This window comes from Taurulus bubalis, assembly GCF_910589615.1.
Source record: "Taurulus bubalis genome assembly, chromosome: 16".
Classification (NCBI taxonomy): domain Eukaryota; kingdom Metazoa; phylum Chordata; class Actinopteri; order Perciformes; family Cottidae; genus Taurulus; species Taurulus bubalis.
The window spans coordinates 5,382,824-5,396,233 of NC_136604.1; the positions used below are offsets into that span (position 1 = coordinate 5,382,824).

At 44.0% G+C, this 13,410-nt stretch overlaps 2 protein-coding genes across 2 annotated transcripts in view; one reads left to right on the forward strand and one right to left on the reverse strand.

The window, feature by feature from the left end:
* Positions 1 to 6,114, forward strand: part of msto1 (misato mitochondrial distribution and morphology regulator 1) — a gene marked incomplete at its 5' end in the record, with an annotated part of 6,614 nt that extends 500 nt beyond the window's left edge. The window contains 13 exons of the mRNA XM_079232466.1: positions 464 to 593; positions 773 to 842; positions 1,126 to 1,201; positions 1,602 to 1,659; positions 1,749 to 1,899; positions 2,178 to 2,292; positions 2,427 to 2,561; positions 2,636 to 2,788; positions 3,506 to 3,637; positions 3,738 to 3,922; positions 4,084 to 4,188; positions 4,397 to 4,509; positions 4,623 to 6,114. Coding sequence (XP_079088592.1) covers positions 464 to 593; positions 773 to 842; positions 1,126 to 1,201; positions 1,602 to 1,659; positions 1,749 to 1,899; positions 2,178 to 2,292; positions 2,427 to 2,561; positions 2,636 to 2,788; positions 3,506 to 3,637; positions 3,738 to 3,922; positions 4,084 to 4,188; positions 4,397 to 4,509; positions 4,623 to 4,882 — 1,683 coding nt within the window. The 3' untranslated portion in view covers positions 4,883 to 6,114. The remainder of the gene's footprint in view (positions 1 to 463; positions 594 to 772; positions 843 to 1,125; positions 1,202 to 1,601; positions 1,660 to 1,748; positions 1,900 to 2,177; positions 2,293 to 2,426; positions 2,562 to 2,635; positions 2,789 to 3,505; positions 3,638 to 3,737; positions 3,923 to 4,083; positions 4,189 to 4,396; positions 4,510 to 4,622) is intronic.
* Positions 6,115 to 6,641: 527 nt separating this feature from the next.
* LOC306749194 (uncharacterized protein) lies at positions 6,642 to 12,709 on the reverse strand. The gene is made up of 6 exons (XM_079232455.1): positions 12,572 to 12,709; positions 10,935 to 11,203; positions 9,264 to 9,370; positions 8,302 to 8,516; positions 8,027 to 8,104; positions 6,642 to 7,613 (listed from the first exon to the last, which is right to left on the reverse strand). The coding sequence occupies exons 1-6, from the start codon at positions 12,676 to 12,678 to the stop codon at positions 7,061 to 7,063; spliced, it is 1,329 nt and encodes a 442-aa protein (XP_079088581.1). The 5' UTR covers positions 12,679 to 12,709; the 3' UTR covers positions 6,642 to 7,060.
* Between the last annotated feature and the right edge of the window lie 701 nt (positions 12,710 to 13,410).

Consider the following 13,410-nt stretch of genomic DNA (forward strand, 5'->3'; position numbering starts at 1 on the left):
CTGATGATCTATGACCTATGACCTCAGCAGTAATATTAATACGTTGGCCTCATAGGTAATAGTATAACACGGAATAACTAGACCTCTGCTTACTTTTACTTTAGTAAGTTTCTGAATCCAGGAGTTTTACTTGCATTAGAGTATTCTCATAGTTGAGTATTTCTACTCAAGTAAAGGATCTGATAACGACATCATTGTGTAAATGCACAATACACAGCCCACACAAACACACAAGGCAATGCTGTCCTGTGGCAGCAATCCTGATGATGATGATGATGATGATGATGATGATGATGATGAAGTTTTAAGTTCTTTCTCCGTCAGAAGTTTTTAAATGTCATTTTATTTTCTCTGTTGAAAATACTAAACCATTTGATGTTTCGATGCTGATTTGATGAATACGATGGAGCTATTGTGGTATTTTCATAAAAAATGCAGCATCACAGTCTGTGCTTGCATGCAGGATGCGTCTTTATCGTACGACCCAGAGACGCCAGCGAGCGAGATCCAGAGCGACGTCCTGTTTCGTGAAGGACAGACAGCGGACGGACATGTCACCCACACACCTCGCCTCATCGCCCTGGATCTCAAAGGTAACTTCTTCCTGTCACATGCTCTTTTTTTTTTTTTTTTACGTTTTGTGTACTAGTTTAAGTACATCATGAACGGTTTAGTTTCTGTCTTTTGGGTTTTCCTCAGTTGGACTCGGTTCCACACAGTAAATTGGATGTGTCTGCTGCTTGCTGAGCCTGTCTCAATCTGTCTGTAACAGGAAGCCTCCGGACTCTACGGCAGGAGGGAAGTCTGTACGACCCCGGCGAGGACACCTGCGTCACCACATGGTGAGTAACAGCCTCCGCACACCCACACCTGTACATATTTAAGGGACCAACAGAATTACAGGTGAAGTGCATCACTGGTGGGTTATTGCACCTTTTTTAACATTTAGTGTTTGCTTGACTCTTTCTGTTCCACATTTGTTTTTGGCCTCACGATAGAACGTAATGAATGAAACCCACATTGATGGATGTGTCCATTATTACATTTTTTTTTTTAGCACTGGTATTAACCCCAAAAGTCTCTGTTTTGGACAATTCTTTTTCTGTAAAAACAAAAAACAAATAGGGATGAAAACCTCATGAAAGTCAAAGAAAGTCCACCTAAGAAGAACTCCTTCCTCGAAGACCTGGACAAGCTGGATGTGAGTATTTATGGTGGAAGAGACACATAAGACTGTCCTTCACAATATTGTTTTGACACAGTGATGCCAAGCTAGTTATGATGGCGGTGATCTATATAATTGAAGGTGTGTCTTGATCTAGTATGACTTGATTGTATGATTGATACATTGTTACTTTTTATGTTGGTATTCATTGTATGTTTTCATAGCGATCAAAAGAAAAAAGAAGATCACTACCACAATCTTTACTGTGATTGTAAGCTTCCATATGGGCTGTTTTCACCATCTATTTGCTGTTTCACCAGCTTGATGGCATGTTTGCTTCTGTTTATTCTGTTTTTGAATCCTCCTATAGAGGCATAGTGTTGCAGCGTGATATAAACAGTTATCGTGACAGCTTTCTTTTTCTCCATGACTCCAGAAAGGGCAGATCCTTACTGAAGATGATTTTTACTCCAATCCCCAGCCTCAGAATCCGGGTAAGAAAACCCTCAAGGAAACATGCTCAAGATTTAGTGTCACACATAAGCAGCGACCATTCATAGAAACTCCTCCCCCCTCCACACAGGTGCAGTGCGCGTGGAAACCGTGAACAGCCAGCTGGCTCGAGTCAAAAAGGGCTACCGGCTGGAGGGCAGCGTGAAGGTGTGGTCCGACTTCCTCAGGATCCACCTGCACCCCCGCACCGTCTCTGTCATCCACCAGTACAACCATGACGGGTAAGGTCCGCTCTTCCTGCACTTTGTTTGGCAAAAATGAGGGATGGGAGTTTCCCTCCCACAAAGACCAGCTGATGGATGCAGGAACCGCTTTTCTCCAGTAGATGCCGGGCTTTACACAGATTTGGGCTTCAATGCCAGACGGCTCTCAGTGGGCTCAATCTCAAGGGTTTAAGGATGATGAATGTATTTGGTCATATGCCGTTAGTGATTAACAGAAGGACAAAAAAGCGCAGAACCCCCCCGAGCAAACCGTGACGCCTCTTATTTGTGTGCAGGGAGGCTCACCGTCTGGAGTCTTTTGGCCAGGGAGAGGCTCTGCTGCAGGGGCCGGTGCTCGAGCAGCTGGAGGACAAGCTGCACTTCTTTGTAGAGGAGTGTGATTACCTTCAGGTCCGCCTTCTATCTTTTTCTTTTTGCTGTACTGTATTGTATTAAAATAGATATTTCCGCTTAAACTTCCCAAGCGCTCCATCTTCAGTTAAACTGTCACTGATGTATTTCGTCGCGCTGTTTCTCATCCTCAGGGTTTCCAGGTCTTCTGCGACCTGGCCGATGGCTTCGCCGGCCTGGGGTCGAAGGTCACGGAGCTGCTGCAGGACTCGTACGGCGGACGAGGCATCCTGACCTGGGGGATGGCGCCCGTCACCCACCCGAACACGGTGAGTCACGGCGCTCCGGTCGACCCCGGCTTGAGAGAAGTTCCTGTACTCACTGTGCTCTTCCCGTCAAGCAGACGCCCATGAAGGAGCTCTACCACGTGTTGAACTGCGCGTTGGGGGCGGTCCACATGGCCGACAACAGCTCCTTCTTCTGCCCGCTGACACTGCGCGGTGGACTGGGGAGGCGGCCTTCAGCTCCCACAGCGTTCCCACACCTAAATTATGACGTGAGATTTTTTTTATTATTTTCTTCTTCTCTTTAAATCACTCATTGTTATTATCAGACTTTCAAAGGAATGTTTAATTGTCATTCAACTGCTGTCATATGTTATATTTTTCAATGCCTCATTGTGATATTTTTAATCGACTATGTTTGAATTAAATTTGATTGAATGCATAAATGAAATAGAGAGAAACATGGTGAGAATAAAAAGAAGTCTCTCTGAAGTAGCGCAGCACACGGTTCGTCTTTTAAATGAATGTCTGTTATCTCAGCATTAATGTGCAAGAATATATATATATATCTCTTTCCAGGGTTCTTACAGTCGTGGAAAACCTGGAAAAGTCATGGACTTTTAAAATGGTTATTTCCAGGCCTTTAAAATCCCAAAGGTTTTGGAAAAGTCATGTAAATGTGTTATATTCATGTGTTCATGATGTTCATTTACGCTGAGTTTGAAATAATGAATATGCTTTTAAAAGAAAGACATTCAAAATATAAGCAGGCATACATACAGGCATCTATATAAATGTTTATTCTTTTAATCAAACTATTGTCTCATTCATTTGAGTCATTTAAGGTTTACTGTATGCTTTGTATTCTCATTGTTAGTTTAAATACTACATTTACTCACTTTTTACTGTTTACACCCAGGTTTCACAAAATGTTTGGTCATGGAAATCCATTGGTCAGAATCTGTATGAACCCTGTGTTTCCCTCTCAGCCGTATCTGTGGTACCACTCCAGCTCGGTGCTGGCTCTGGCCCTCGATGCCCTCACGTTGCCTTACAGGCTGAAGAAGGACAGCGTCCCCATGTGGCAGCTGGCCGACTCGCTCGCCGTGTCTGGCAGAAAGGTGACCCCGCCCCCCTCCTCCCTCTTGCTGCTGGACTATCTCCACTATTTGTTTTGTTCAAGTAGAGGAGCCTCTAAAGCGTGATTTTTTTAAATCCTAGGTGGTTGCCGCTTATGGTGCCGTCCCTTTTCCCATGATGCACGGCGGCTCTCTCCCCGACGCCCTGAGCGCCTGCGCGGACGCGTTGCCCTGGAAACCTCTTTCGGCGTGCCCCGAAGCCGCCGCGGGCCGCTGCTACGGCCAGTGGGCGACGCTGAGAGGCTTCCAGGGCCAGAGCCTCGTCAGGTGAGAGGAAGAATGCACCGCACGGTCACGTCCTATTCACACTCTTACTTTTCATTAGCTCCACCTTTTTTCTAAATATTTAATATACATGTTATGCTTCTTATATCTTAAAAAATGTCAGTCCTCACATTAACCCTGCCATCACCTTTACTGTGTCGCAGCTCTCTGGCTCCAGGGACTCAGCCATCCTCTCCTCTTCACGGGCTGCACAGCGGGGAGGACGTCCTGGCGTCCTACATCCAGTCCTTCTACCCCACGTCTCCTCTGTGAGTCCCCACACCTCACCTGTTCTGGGAAGTGTGTGAGTGTGTGTGTGAGTGTGTGTGTGTGTGTGTGAGAGTGTGAGTGTGTGTGAGATATATAGATAGATAGATAGATAGATAGATAGATAGATAGATAGATAGATAGATAGATAGATAGATGGATAGATGGATGTATCGATAGATAACTCAGCACTCCTCTCTCTCTCTCCAGAGCTCTGCAGTTGGTGTCGACGCCCAGTATGCTGACGCCTCCGTTCCCTCAGATATTCAGTCAGTCCCTCGGCGCCCAGGGCTTCCTGCAGAGCCGGTCTACTCCATCTGGCTGTGAGCGCGTTTCTATTTCACTTTACTGTTTGTAGCATAACACAACTTTTTCTCCAACTTTTGATTTGATGCCTGTTCATTTTAATAACAAATGAACCCCATCATCTCTGCAGCCCGGCCGCCCGCGGTCGCCTCCGCGCCCGTCATGACGTCCTTCCAGTCGGGCCCCAATGTCGGCTCGTGGCTGTCGGAGCTGCATCGCGGCGCCTCCGCTCTGAACATCTGCCGCGTGGCCCCCAGCTTCCTCTCCCAGGGGCCCGAGATGGCCGACTACAGGGAGGCCCTGGAGGAGCTGCGCCTGCTTGGCCGGTGTTACCGCGACGACAGCGGCGGGGCCACGCACACCTCCTCAGAAGAGGACGACGACAACTGACGCCGGCGGCCTCGCGGATCGATCTGGAAAGACTGCTGGCTTCGGCACGCATGCACTGAAGGACACGCCGACAGGAAGAAGCGGAAACATTAGAGTGAAGACTTCTACACGCGTGGACCTATGAGTGATGGCTGCAGCATCACGTGGCTGTGTGGAAGTATCGTCTGTAACTGTGTTTTATACGAAGGATGTGCTATAAAATGGCTGCACTTGCATTGGGACGCTTGTCTCGCCTCTGTTTTGGGACCATGAATTCATAGCACAGATGACGGGTTTGAGCGTGAAGCCAAGGTTTCGCTTTGATGACACTGTTTTCATCACGCGGATGCAGAACACTTAACTTTGGCTTCAGGGCTCAGATTGTGGGACCAATATTAGTTCCAAACTGTTGGTTTGGTCTCTAAAGGCTAACCAGATGACTCGTTTCTGATTTTTAAGTGTTTCCAATACTAGTTTGCTTTATAAGTCACAGCTGGACACACCTGGCTCAGCACCACAGAGCTCAAGTTGACTCAAAGTTTTGATCCGATTCTGAAACGATGTTTTCAGTGCTTGCCAAAGCTTTGGTTTAGCTTTTGAGTTTCAATTCCCTCGATTTTTTTATTTTTACCCAACACCTAAAATGTTGAAGTCAGCCCATCGGCTGTATTAGAAATGGCCTGATGTCACGGCCTTAGATTAATTATTTTAAAAACGGTCTAAACAAGAGACTAGCTGACCTCATTAAGGTGAACTATTAGAAACTTCTCATCTTAACCTCATTGCCAGAGCTGGAAGTGGCCAACAGACAAAGCCAATTTTATATTAAACGAATGATGGCAACCACAAAAGCTTTGTATGTTTACTTGACTGTTGCATAGTTGGAAGACATTTTAGGCAGATGGCTTGTTTTAGACGAAGACTTTAACAAATACATAGAAAGATCAAACAATTTAAGTATTTCTGCCTGAAGCCCATTCTGCTCTAAGGACCCACTGAGGTGTCACACGTCCTTTAAATGTTCTGGAAAGTTGCGTGTACATCTTTATCCTTGATTTTAACTCATGTGACACCTGAGTGACTGAACATCTTGGTGGGTCATGTGATTTTGTGTTCCCATAACAACATTTACAAGATGTCTGCTCCAGGTTGTGACAGATCAGTGCTAGATTTAAAAAAAAGAGCTTGTTTTATGTTGCTTAATTAACAAATCCTTTAATATATGTAACCTGCTGTGAGCACATTTCTTGAATAAACGGATATAAAACAAATCACACAAATCGTTGTGACACATCACATCGTGAATTTGACCTAAAGATTTCACGAAAAACCTGGTGACATGCATAATACGAAAAATAATGTGCTCAGTTAATTTAACTGATTCAATGATATTTAGCTAACGTATTTTATTGTTCAATCCAAAGCATGTACATTTTTTTTACCATTAACACCCAATGAGACATGTAACATTTCAGATAGGACACTATTTTTGAAAACAATGTCAGAAATGTGGTCCATTGAATCTGTATTATGTCCCCCATAATTTTCCTTGGAGAAATGGGTAAATCTATAAAAAAAACAACGAGCTGTGGCTTTAGTTTAGTCAATGTTGTTAAACCGGAGTAAATAATCAATCTTTGGGACCGTTTCAGCCACAAACCTCAGAAATCTGTGCAGGTTAAATTTGCTGTAACAGTCCTATAAAAACACTAGAATATGACGTCAAAGCTTGATCAAGACAATCGCTCTCTGACCAAAACAAAAACTCAAATCCAATGACAAATGTAGAACAGGTGGCTTTTATTCTGAAATAAAACGATACAAGGATTTCACAAAAAGGTGAGATGGTGGAATTTATTCCCACCTGGCATTTTGACTAAACAGTATGCTTCTACATTTGATTAAAAAAGGCTAAGACACGCACCATACCATCATTTAAACTTATAAAACTGAGATTTGCACCCTGTTATTTTACAAACAACCCCATACGAGACAGCTCTAATGAAAAAATACGCAGAGTAAAAGTCAAATGAAATGGAGTAGCGTGTGCATAAAAGACGTCGAGTGCCTGATCATCTACAGCTAGTTATCAAAAAACGGGAGGCGGGGGAAGTGTGGTGGGGTTCGGGGAATGTAAATGGGGACGGGGGGCGGAGACACTGGGACGAGGGCGCACAACAAAACAGCTCAAAATCTGAACTACGAGCGGGAACGGGAGCGAGAACGAGACTGGGAGCGGGATTTGGAGTGGGACTTGGAACGGGATTTGGAGCGGGACTCTGAGCGGGAGGCGGAGCGGGCTTTGACGGGGGAGGGGGAGCGGGACTTGGACTTTGATTTAGACCTGGCTCTGGACTTGGTTTCGGCAGGGGAGCGTGAACGAGAGCGGGAGCCCCGCTCGACCTCGCCTCCCTCCTCGTCGCTCTTGGGCGGCTCGCGGCCCTTGGAGCCGGATTTCCTGGAGCGATCCTTAATCCCGGATCTGGAGCGAGACCTGGAGCGAGAGCGAGACCTGGACCGGGAATCGTCCTTCTTGTTTTTCTTCCCGTCTTTCTTAATCTTTTTACTCTTGGGGCTGCGACTCTTAGGGCTGCGGCTCTTGGGGCTCCGATTGGGGCTGCGGCTCTTGGGGCTGCGGCTCCTGCTCCGCTCCTTGTTCTTCGGAGCGCCGTTGCTGCGCTCCTCCTCCTCCTTCTTGCCCTTGATCTGGTTCTTCTTGCTACGAGATCGGCTGCGGGAGTGGGACGCCGCCCTGTGGACAAAACCAGATAGAACTTTGATTCCTTGCTGTGCCCAACGTTTCTCACTTGAGAAAAACTACAACCACACGAGACTGAGATTATTTTTACTCTCCTGCCACATTCAGTCCTTTCTTTATGGCAGACATACGAACCATCAGTCGACAGACCAAATTAAACAGCTGTAGATATCAGGCTTCTACTTGCTGTCAGCAGCTATAGGCTACTGGCACAGCAGTACATGCACTTTCATGGAAATCTATTCATAGAAACATACTCTCTTCTTACTAACTGGAGGGCCAAAATCTTCAATTGAAAGTAATCTAAATAAATCGGCTTCTTCAAGTTAGGTCCGGTTTATTGGCAGCTCTATCCGACAGAAAGGCGTTCAGCTAAATATCCCCTCTTGATAGGTTGGATTTCTCACCTGGAGCGGGAGCGGCTGCGGCTGCTGCTCTCACTGCGGCTGCGGCTCTTGCGAGACCTGCGGCTCCTGGAGCGAGACCTGAGAACACACGGAGCGACCGTTAGCAACGACCACGTCGGCAGCGGGATTGTACGACGCCGTTTGCGTCGCTAGACCAGCTCCACTTTCGTCTCTTCGACGCTCCCATCTCAGTTTCAATCCCAGCGCATTGCACCACAATCCCTCATATAGTACTGCTATATTCAGCAACACACCAGGAAGCCATGTGGGATTACCTGGAATGGCTGCGGCTGCGAGAATAAGAGCGCTTGCGGCGGGCTCCGGGGCGGTCCTCGATGAGCCGGATCTTTCTGCCGTTCACCTCGGTGCCATCGAGCTTCTCCAGAGCCCTCTTCATGTCAGAGTAGAGCCTGAACTCGATGACCCCCTCGTTCCTACGGCCCTTGTGGGTGTCAGCATAAGTCACCTCCCCTGCCTGCCTCATGTAGTCCTTTTGGGAAAATGGTGAAAACACGGTGATCAGGGGAAAAGAGATGACTGTATGGACGTGCTCAGCTCAGAGGATAAATGTACGAGGTGACAAAAAGGGGGAAATGCATTAGCATGACCATCTTAAAGTTTGTTTTCTGTGATTTCTATTCTTTGTCAATGTTGAGGAAATGCAGCATCAAGCAAAGCATTTCAGACAAATTGTTTGAGGAAATCCCATTAAACTGGCCAGATAGAGCATTTATATCTCTAAATAAACAGGGTTCATACAGATTTTGACCAATGGATTTCCATGACTTTAAACCAAATTTCCATGACCAAACATTTTGTGAAACCTGGGTGCAAACATGAAAAAGTGAGAAAATGTAGTATTTAAACCAACAATGAGAATTCCAAAGCATACAGTAAACCTTAAATGACAAATGAAAAGAATAAACATTTATATAGATGCCTGTATGTATGCCTGCTTATATTTTGAGCATCTTTTTAAAAGCATATTCATTATTTCAAACTCAGCGTGAATGAAAGTGATAAATATAACAAATTTCCATGACTTTTCCAAGACTTTTGGGGTTTTATTTTTTTCAAGGACTTTTCCAGGCCTGGAAATAAACATTTTAAAATTCCATGACTTCCATGACTGTAAGAACCCTGTATAGACTTCTTAAGAACACTTTTGGTGCATCACCAATTGGCTTTTGGACATTAGCTGCTCAACATTTGAAGAAAAGAAAGAAAAGCACCATACCTTCAAGTCCTGCCAGCTGCAGCGGCTGGAAAGATTCTCAACAATGAGCCGATAATCTGTCCTTATAGGCGGACCATATCGGTCTCTTCCCCAGCGCCCATATCCACCTTTTAGGTAACAAGGAAAGGACAGAAAAGATGAGGACCAAAAACAAACTGTGATAGTGCATTAATACTGAACTCCAAGCTACAGACTACAAAATATATCAATATTCACTTGGGGAAAAAGAAAACGGGGAAAGGCAAAAAAGGAATTGTTACATCCTATCAAAAAAGAAGTAGAAATAAATTCTACAAAATAAAAATGGTATTCCAAAGCTTAAACCTAACATTTGTAGCTTATTCAATTTTGGTAAAAAAAAAAAAAAAAAAAAAAAAAAGAGAAGTAAAAAAAGTTGTCAATATGCCTTTTCTAAATAAGAAAAGTTAAATTAAAAAAAAAACAACATATCTGATCAATGAAGTACTTACGGTGAACTAAAGCAAGTTTCAAAGCTATCTTATCTAACAACATTTCACTGTTACAAAACATGTTCTTTTTTCAGGCACCTATAAGAGCTGAACCCACATCTGTTCCTAACCCCATGGCATCCTCACCACCCGGCCTAATGGGAAAAGCGGTCTTCATTCACAATGGCTCCCTTTTTTGGTCTGCCCAGGGGCCCAGAATGGTCAAACCACACTCTTGGAAAGGGGGGACACCATGGCCAGCAATAGGGGCAGGCAGTCGGCAAAGGACTCTTTCAATTAAAACATTGAGGTTCTTTGTTAAATCTTTACCTTTAAATTGACAATCATTTTAATTAAAATAAAAAACGGAATAAGACATCAATAGATTACAAGATATTTTAACAATCAAATAGTTTACAGTATTCAAATTTAAACATTCATATTCTTTCCATCAGAAAGCTATTTTCCCCATCACATAACTTAATTTTCAAATCGATCAATTGTAACCCAAGAAATCGTTCAAGTCATTGGTGGCTCTGGTGCACACAAATTTGATTGTGTCATGTACTGATGTGGAAATCTCTTCCCACGTCTGAACACACTGAACAAAACCCCCACACCTGTTGAGTGCTGTAATGAGCTTGAGTGCTCATCTATTTGCAAGACAATTAAAACATAAATTGCAGCTCTGGAGGGCCCCATCTAGAAACCGAGACATGCCTTTATGTTAAAGAGGCCATCAGGAAAAAAACTGGAGGACTTTGAGGCCAGGACAATAGCAGACACTGGTGATGTTCAGATGAGGGGTGCAGCGGGTGCGACTTGAAGACAAAAACAACTTAGTTTGCAGTTTAAGTAGACTCCGTTCAGTCATAAGGAATGAGATGAAGTATCAGTAGAGCTGGGCAACCTATTTGTTGCTGTGTTAAAGAGGTTTCTGGTGTATAATTTATCAATTCAATAATTCTGTATCTTTATATTGATATTTATTATTATTTTTTTAGTAAAATGTTAAAATACAAAAAAGCTGCACTCAATCCACCTTGATCAGTTTCAAACCTACAATTTACAAACACTAGCACATACATTGAATGCACAACAGCCACCAAGGACTCACATTTTAGGCCCTTTGAAATTTAGATCAATGGTTCCCTGTAATGAATGAAACCCCCAAAGGACATTATTCATGTGAATGAAACACAATTCTCTGTTGAACACTTACTTCTTCCACCGCCGCCACCACCACCATCTCTTCCCCCATCTCTTCCTCCTCCTCCGCCTCCTCTGTCGCTACCTCCTCCTCTTTCGCCGCTGCCACCGCCACCTCCTCGTTCGCCGCCACCTCCTCCACCACTACCACCATAACCTCCATCCCGACGGGGTCCCTTGGTGTGCTCCACAATGACCCTCTCCCCACACAACTCCTTGCCGTTCAAGTCATACACAGCATCATCTGCATCACGTGGGTCATCAAATTCAACAAACCCATACCTTTATAAAAGAAGAGAACATGTTAAGACCTGGCGACAAAGGATTTGGATGATAATAATCGAGAACACAAGATGATTGGCCAAAGACGCCCCATACACACCTCCACAAAGCACTGTTAACTCAATAGCAAAACAACAAATGTTTGGTCATGCGGTCACATTTACCATTAAAAAACAGATGTTTTTGAGCAGCGGGACCTGGTTACAGATCTCATTCACAGGTGATGTTATACGGATATTGTAAGATTACATCTTCCAAGCTAGTTAATTTGAAAGATAAGTGCTACGATGTAAAGCTCAATGTCTTGTGGACTGATATAATATTGCTAGTCTGATGTTGATGCCAGGACGTGAAAATACAAAGGATTCAGCGATTAGATCGGCCTCAGAAAACTAATCAGCAACAATTGGTTTGAGCAAAAAAAACACTGGTTCTACTTTCTCAAAAAATAAATTTAGGGAATTATTTTGATTGTAAACTGTATATTTATGATGGCTGAACAGACAAAACAAGCGACACTAATATGTGTCTACTTTGGGCTTTGTCAAGTGGTGAATGAAAAAGAATGAATTCAGCAGTTCAAACCATTATTAAATGCCCATGTAACTTGGTGTGCAGAATAATGTGTAGGAATAGTTGAATTGTATTTATAAAAACGTTAAATAAAATGTTATATAAAATACTGTTTATGTTCTGAACTGCAGACGTACAAAAACAATATATATTTATACAGTAATTCAAAAACAGAACAGTTACAGCGATGGACATGGTGGGCGAATTATGTGCAAAACCTAACGGACAGCTCCGAAAATAAGCGTGTGGTTGTTTCAACATTTAACTGCGATGTTATTTCTTATTCACAGCAAATACTGCTCTGCTGAACAAAGCCGTCTGGACCCGTCGTCTCGAGGCGTGATCGGGACCCACGTACCTCGGCGATGCGATCTTCTGTTTTCGCCCGACTTTACGTTGAAAGTAGAAAGCGGATACGGTGCAAAAGTTACACGCGATTGAGACTTTGGAGATTTTGTACTCGTTTAGTTCACGGTTGGCTTACAATACACGCGCCCGCCTGTGACATTGCCACGTCTAACCTTAGCAGAGAGCTAGCTAGTTATCGTGGCCGCCAAAAGCTCAAACCCATACATTAGTATTGCATCAATAAGAACCAGCATTAAGCCAAACTAAGACCTTGCAGTACGGAAGTGTATTACAATGTCCGCTGTTCTCATGCGTAAATGTCAAATGCTAGCTAGCTAGCATTAGCAGGCTGCAGGCAACTAGAAGGCCCAAACTGCACGTTATCGTCACGGTGCGGCCTGTGCGGCTTCACCGCCAACGGACATCGATAAACAGCCTCAACGTTACCCGTTTTTCAGGTCGACTTCGAGTATCTTCCCGTAGCCTTTGAAGAATCTCTCCACGTCCTTTTCTCTGGCCCTGTAGCTCAGTCTTCCGATGTACACCCTCGACATCGTGTTAGCTTGCGTGTGCTAACCTTGCGAAATGTGGGATCCGGCTTAAACCGAACGAGCGCAGAGATGAGGCGCGAGGCTGCAAAGACACAATAGGTCGCTGCTGGAGGGGGCGTGTCTTCTCTACGTGGATTCAGGCGCCCTGAGTCCAGTCTCTCAGGTATTTACCAATCAGCGCAAAGTAAAGCAGTTTAAATGAGCCCCGCCTTAAACTTTTATTGGTCGCTAATTATGATTCATTTATATCTGATTCTGACATGAGCTATCCTGTAAAAGGAATACTTTTACTTATTGTGTTTACTTAAAAAAAAAGTGGGACTAATTTTAACCAATTAATGTACTTTATGTGTACATTTCCCCACATACCAATAAAGTTGAATCCTCATCTAAAATATGACATCATATTTAAGTTAATGACAATAATTAGTTTTATTAAAATGAATCTGCAACGTGCAGTAACTAAAATGTATGGTCTAAAGGGCTCTAAAGGTAATCAAATACATGTTTTGGAATAAAAAATACATTTGCCTCTGAATTTAGAGTAAAACGACAAGGCAGCAGTAAAGTAAGAATACCTTAAATGTACTTGAGTAAATGTAATTGGTTGTTTTCTATCGACATGTTAAACTCTTTACATCCCGGGTTCGAGACCCGTCGCTGCGCGCACGAGCCGCGGTGGGCGGGGCTAACGGCGACACAGACAGAGGGGGTCATTACAAACACCAGCTGCTC

Coding starts and splice junctions, on each gene's coding strand:
- LOC306749194 (XM_079232455.1), bottom strand. CDS start 12,678: ATGTCGAGGGTGTACATCGGAAGACTGAGCTACAGGGCCAGAGAAAAG. Junction 11,204..12,571: donor GAAGTCGACCTGAAAAACGG/GTAACGTTGAGG, acceptor TCTTTTATAAAG/GTATGGGTTTGTTGAATTTG. Junction 7,614..8,026: donor CGCAGCCGCTCCCGCTCCAG/GTGAGAAATCCA, acceptor TTTTGTCCACAG/GGCGGCGTCCCACTCCCGCA.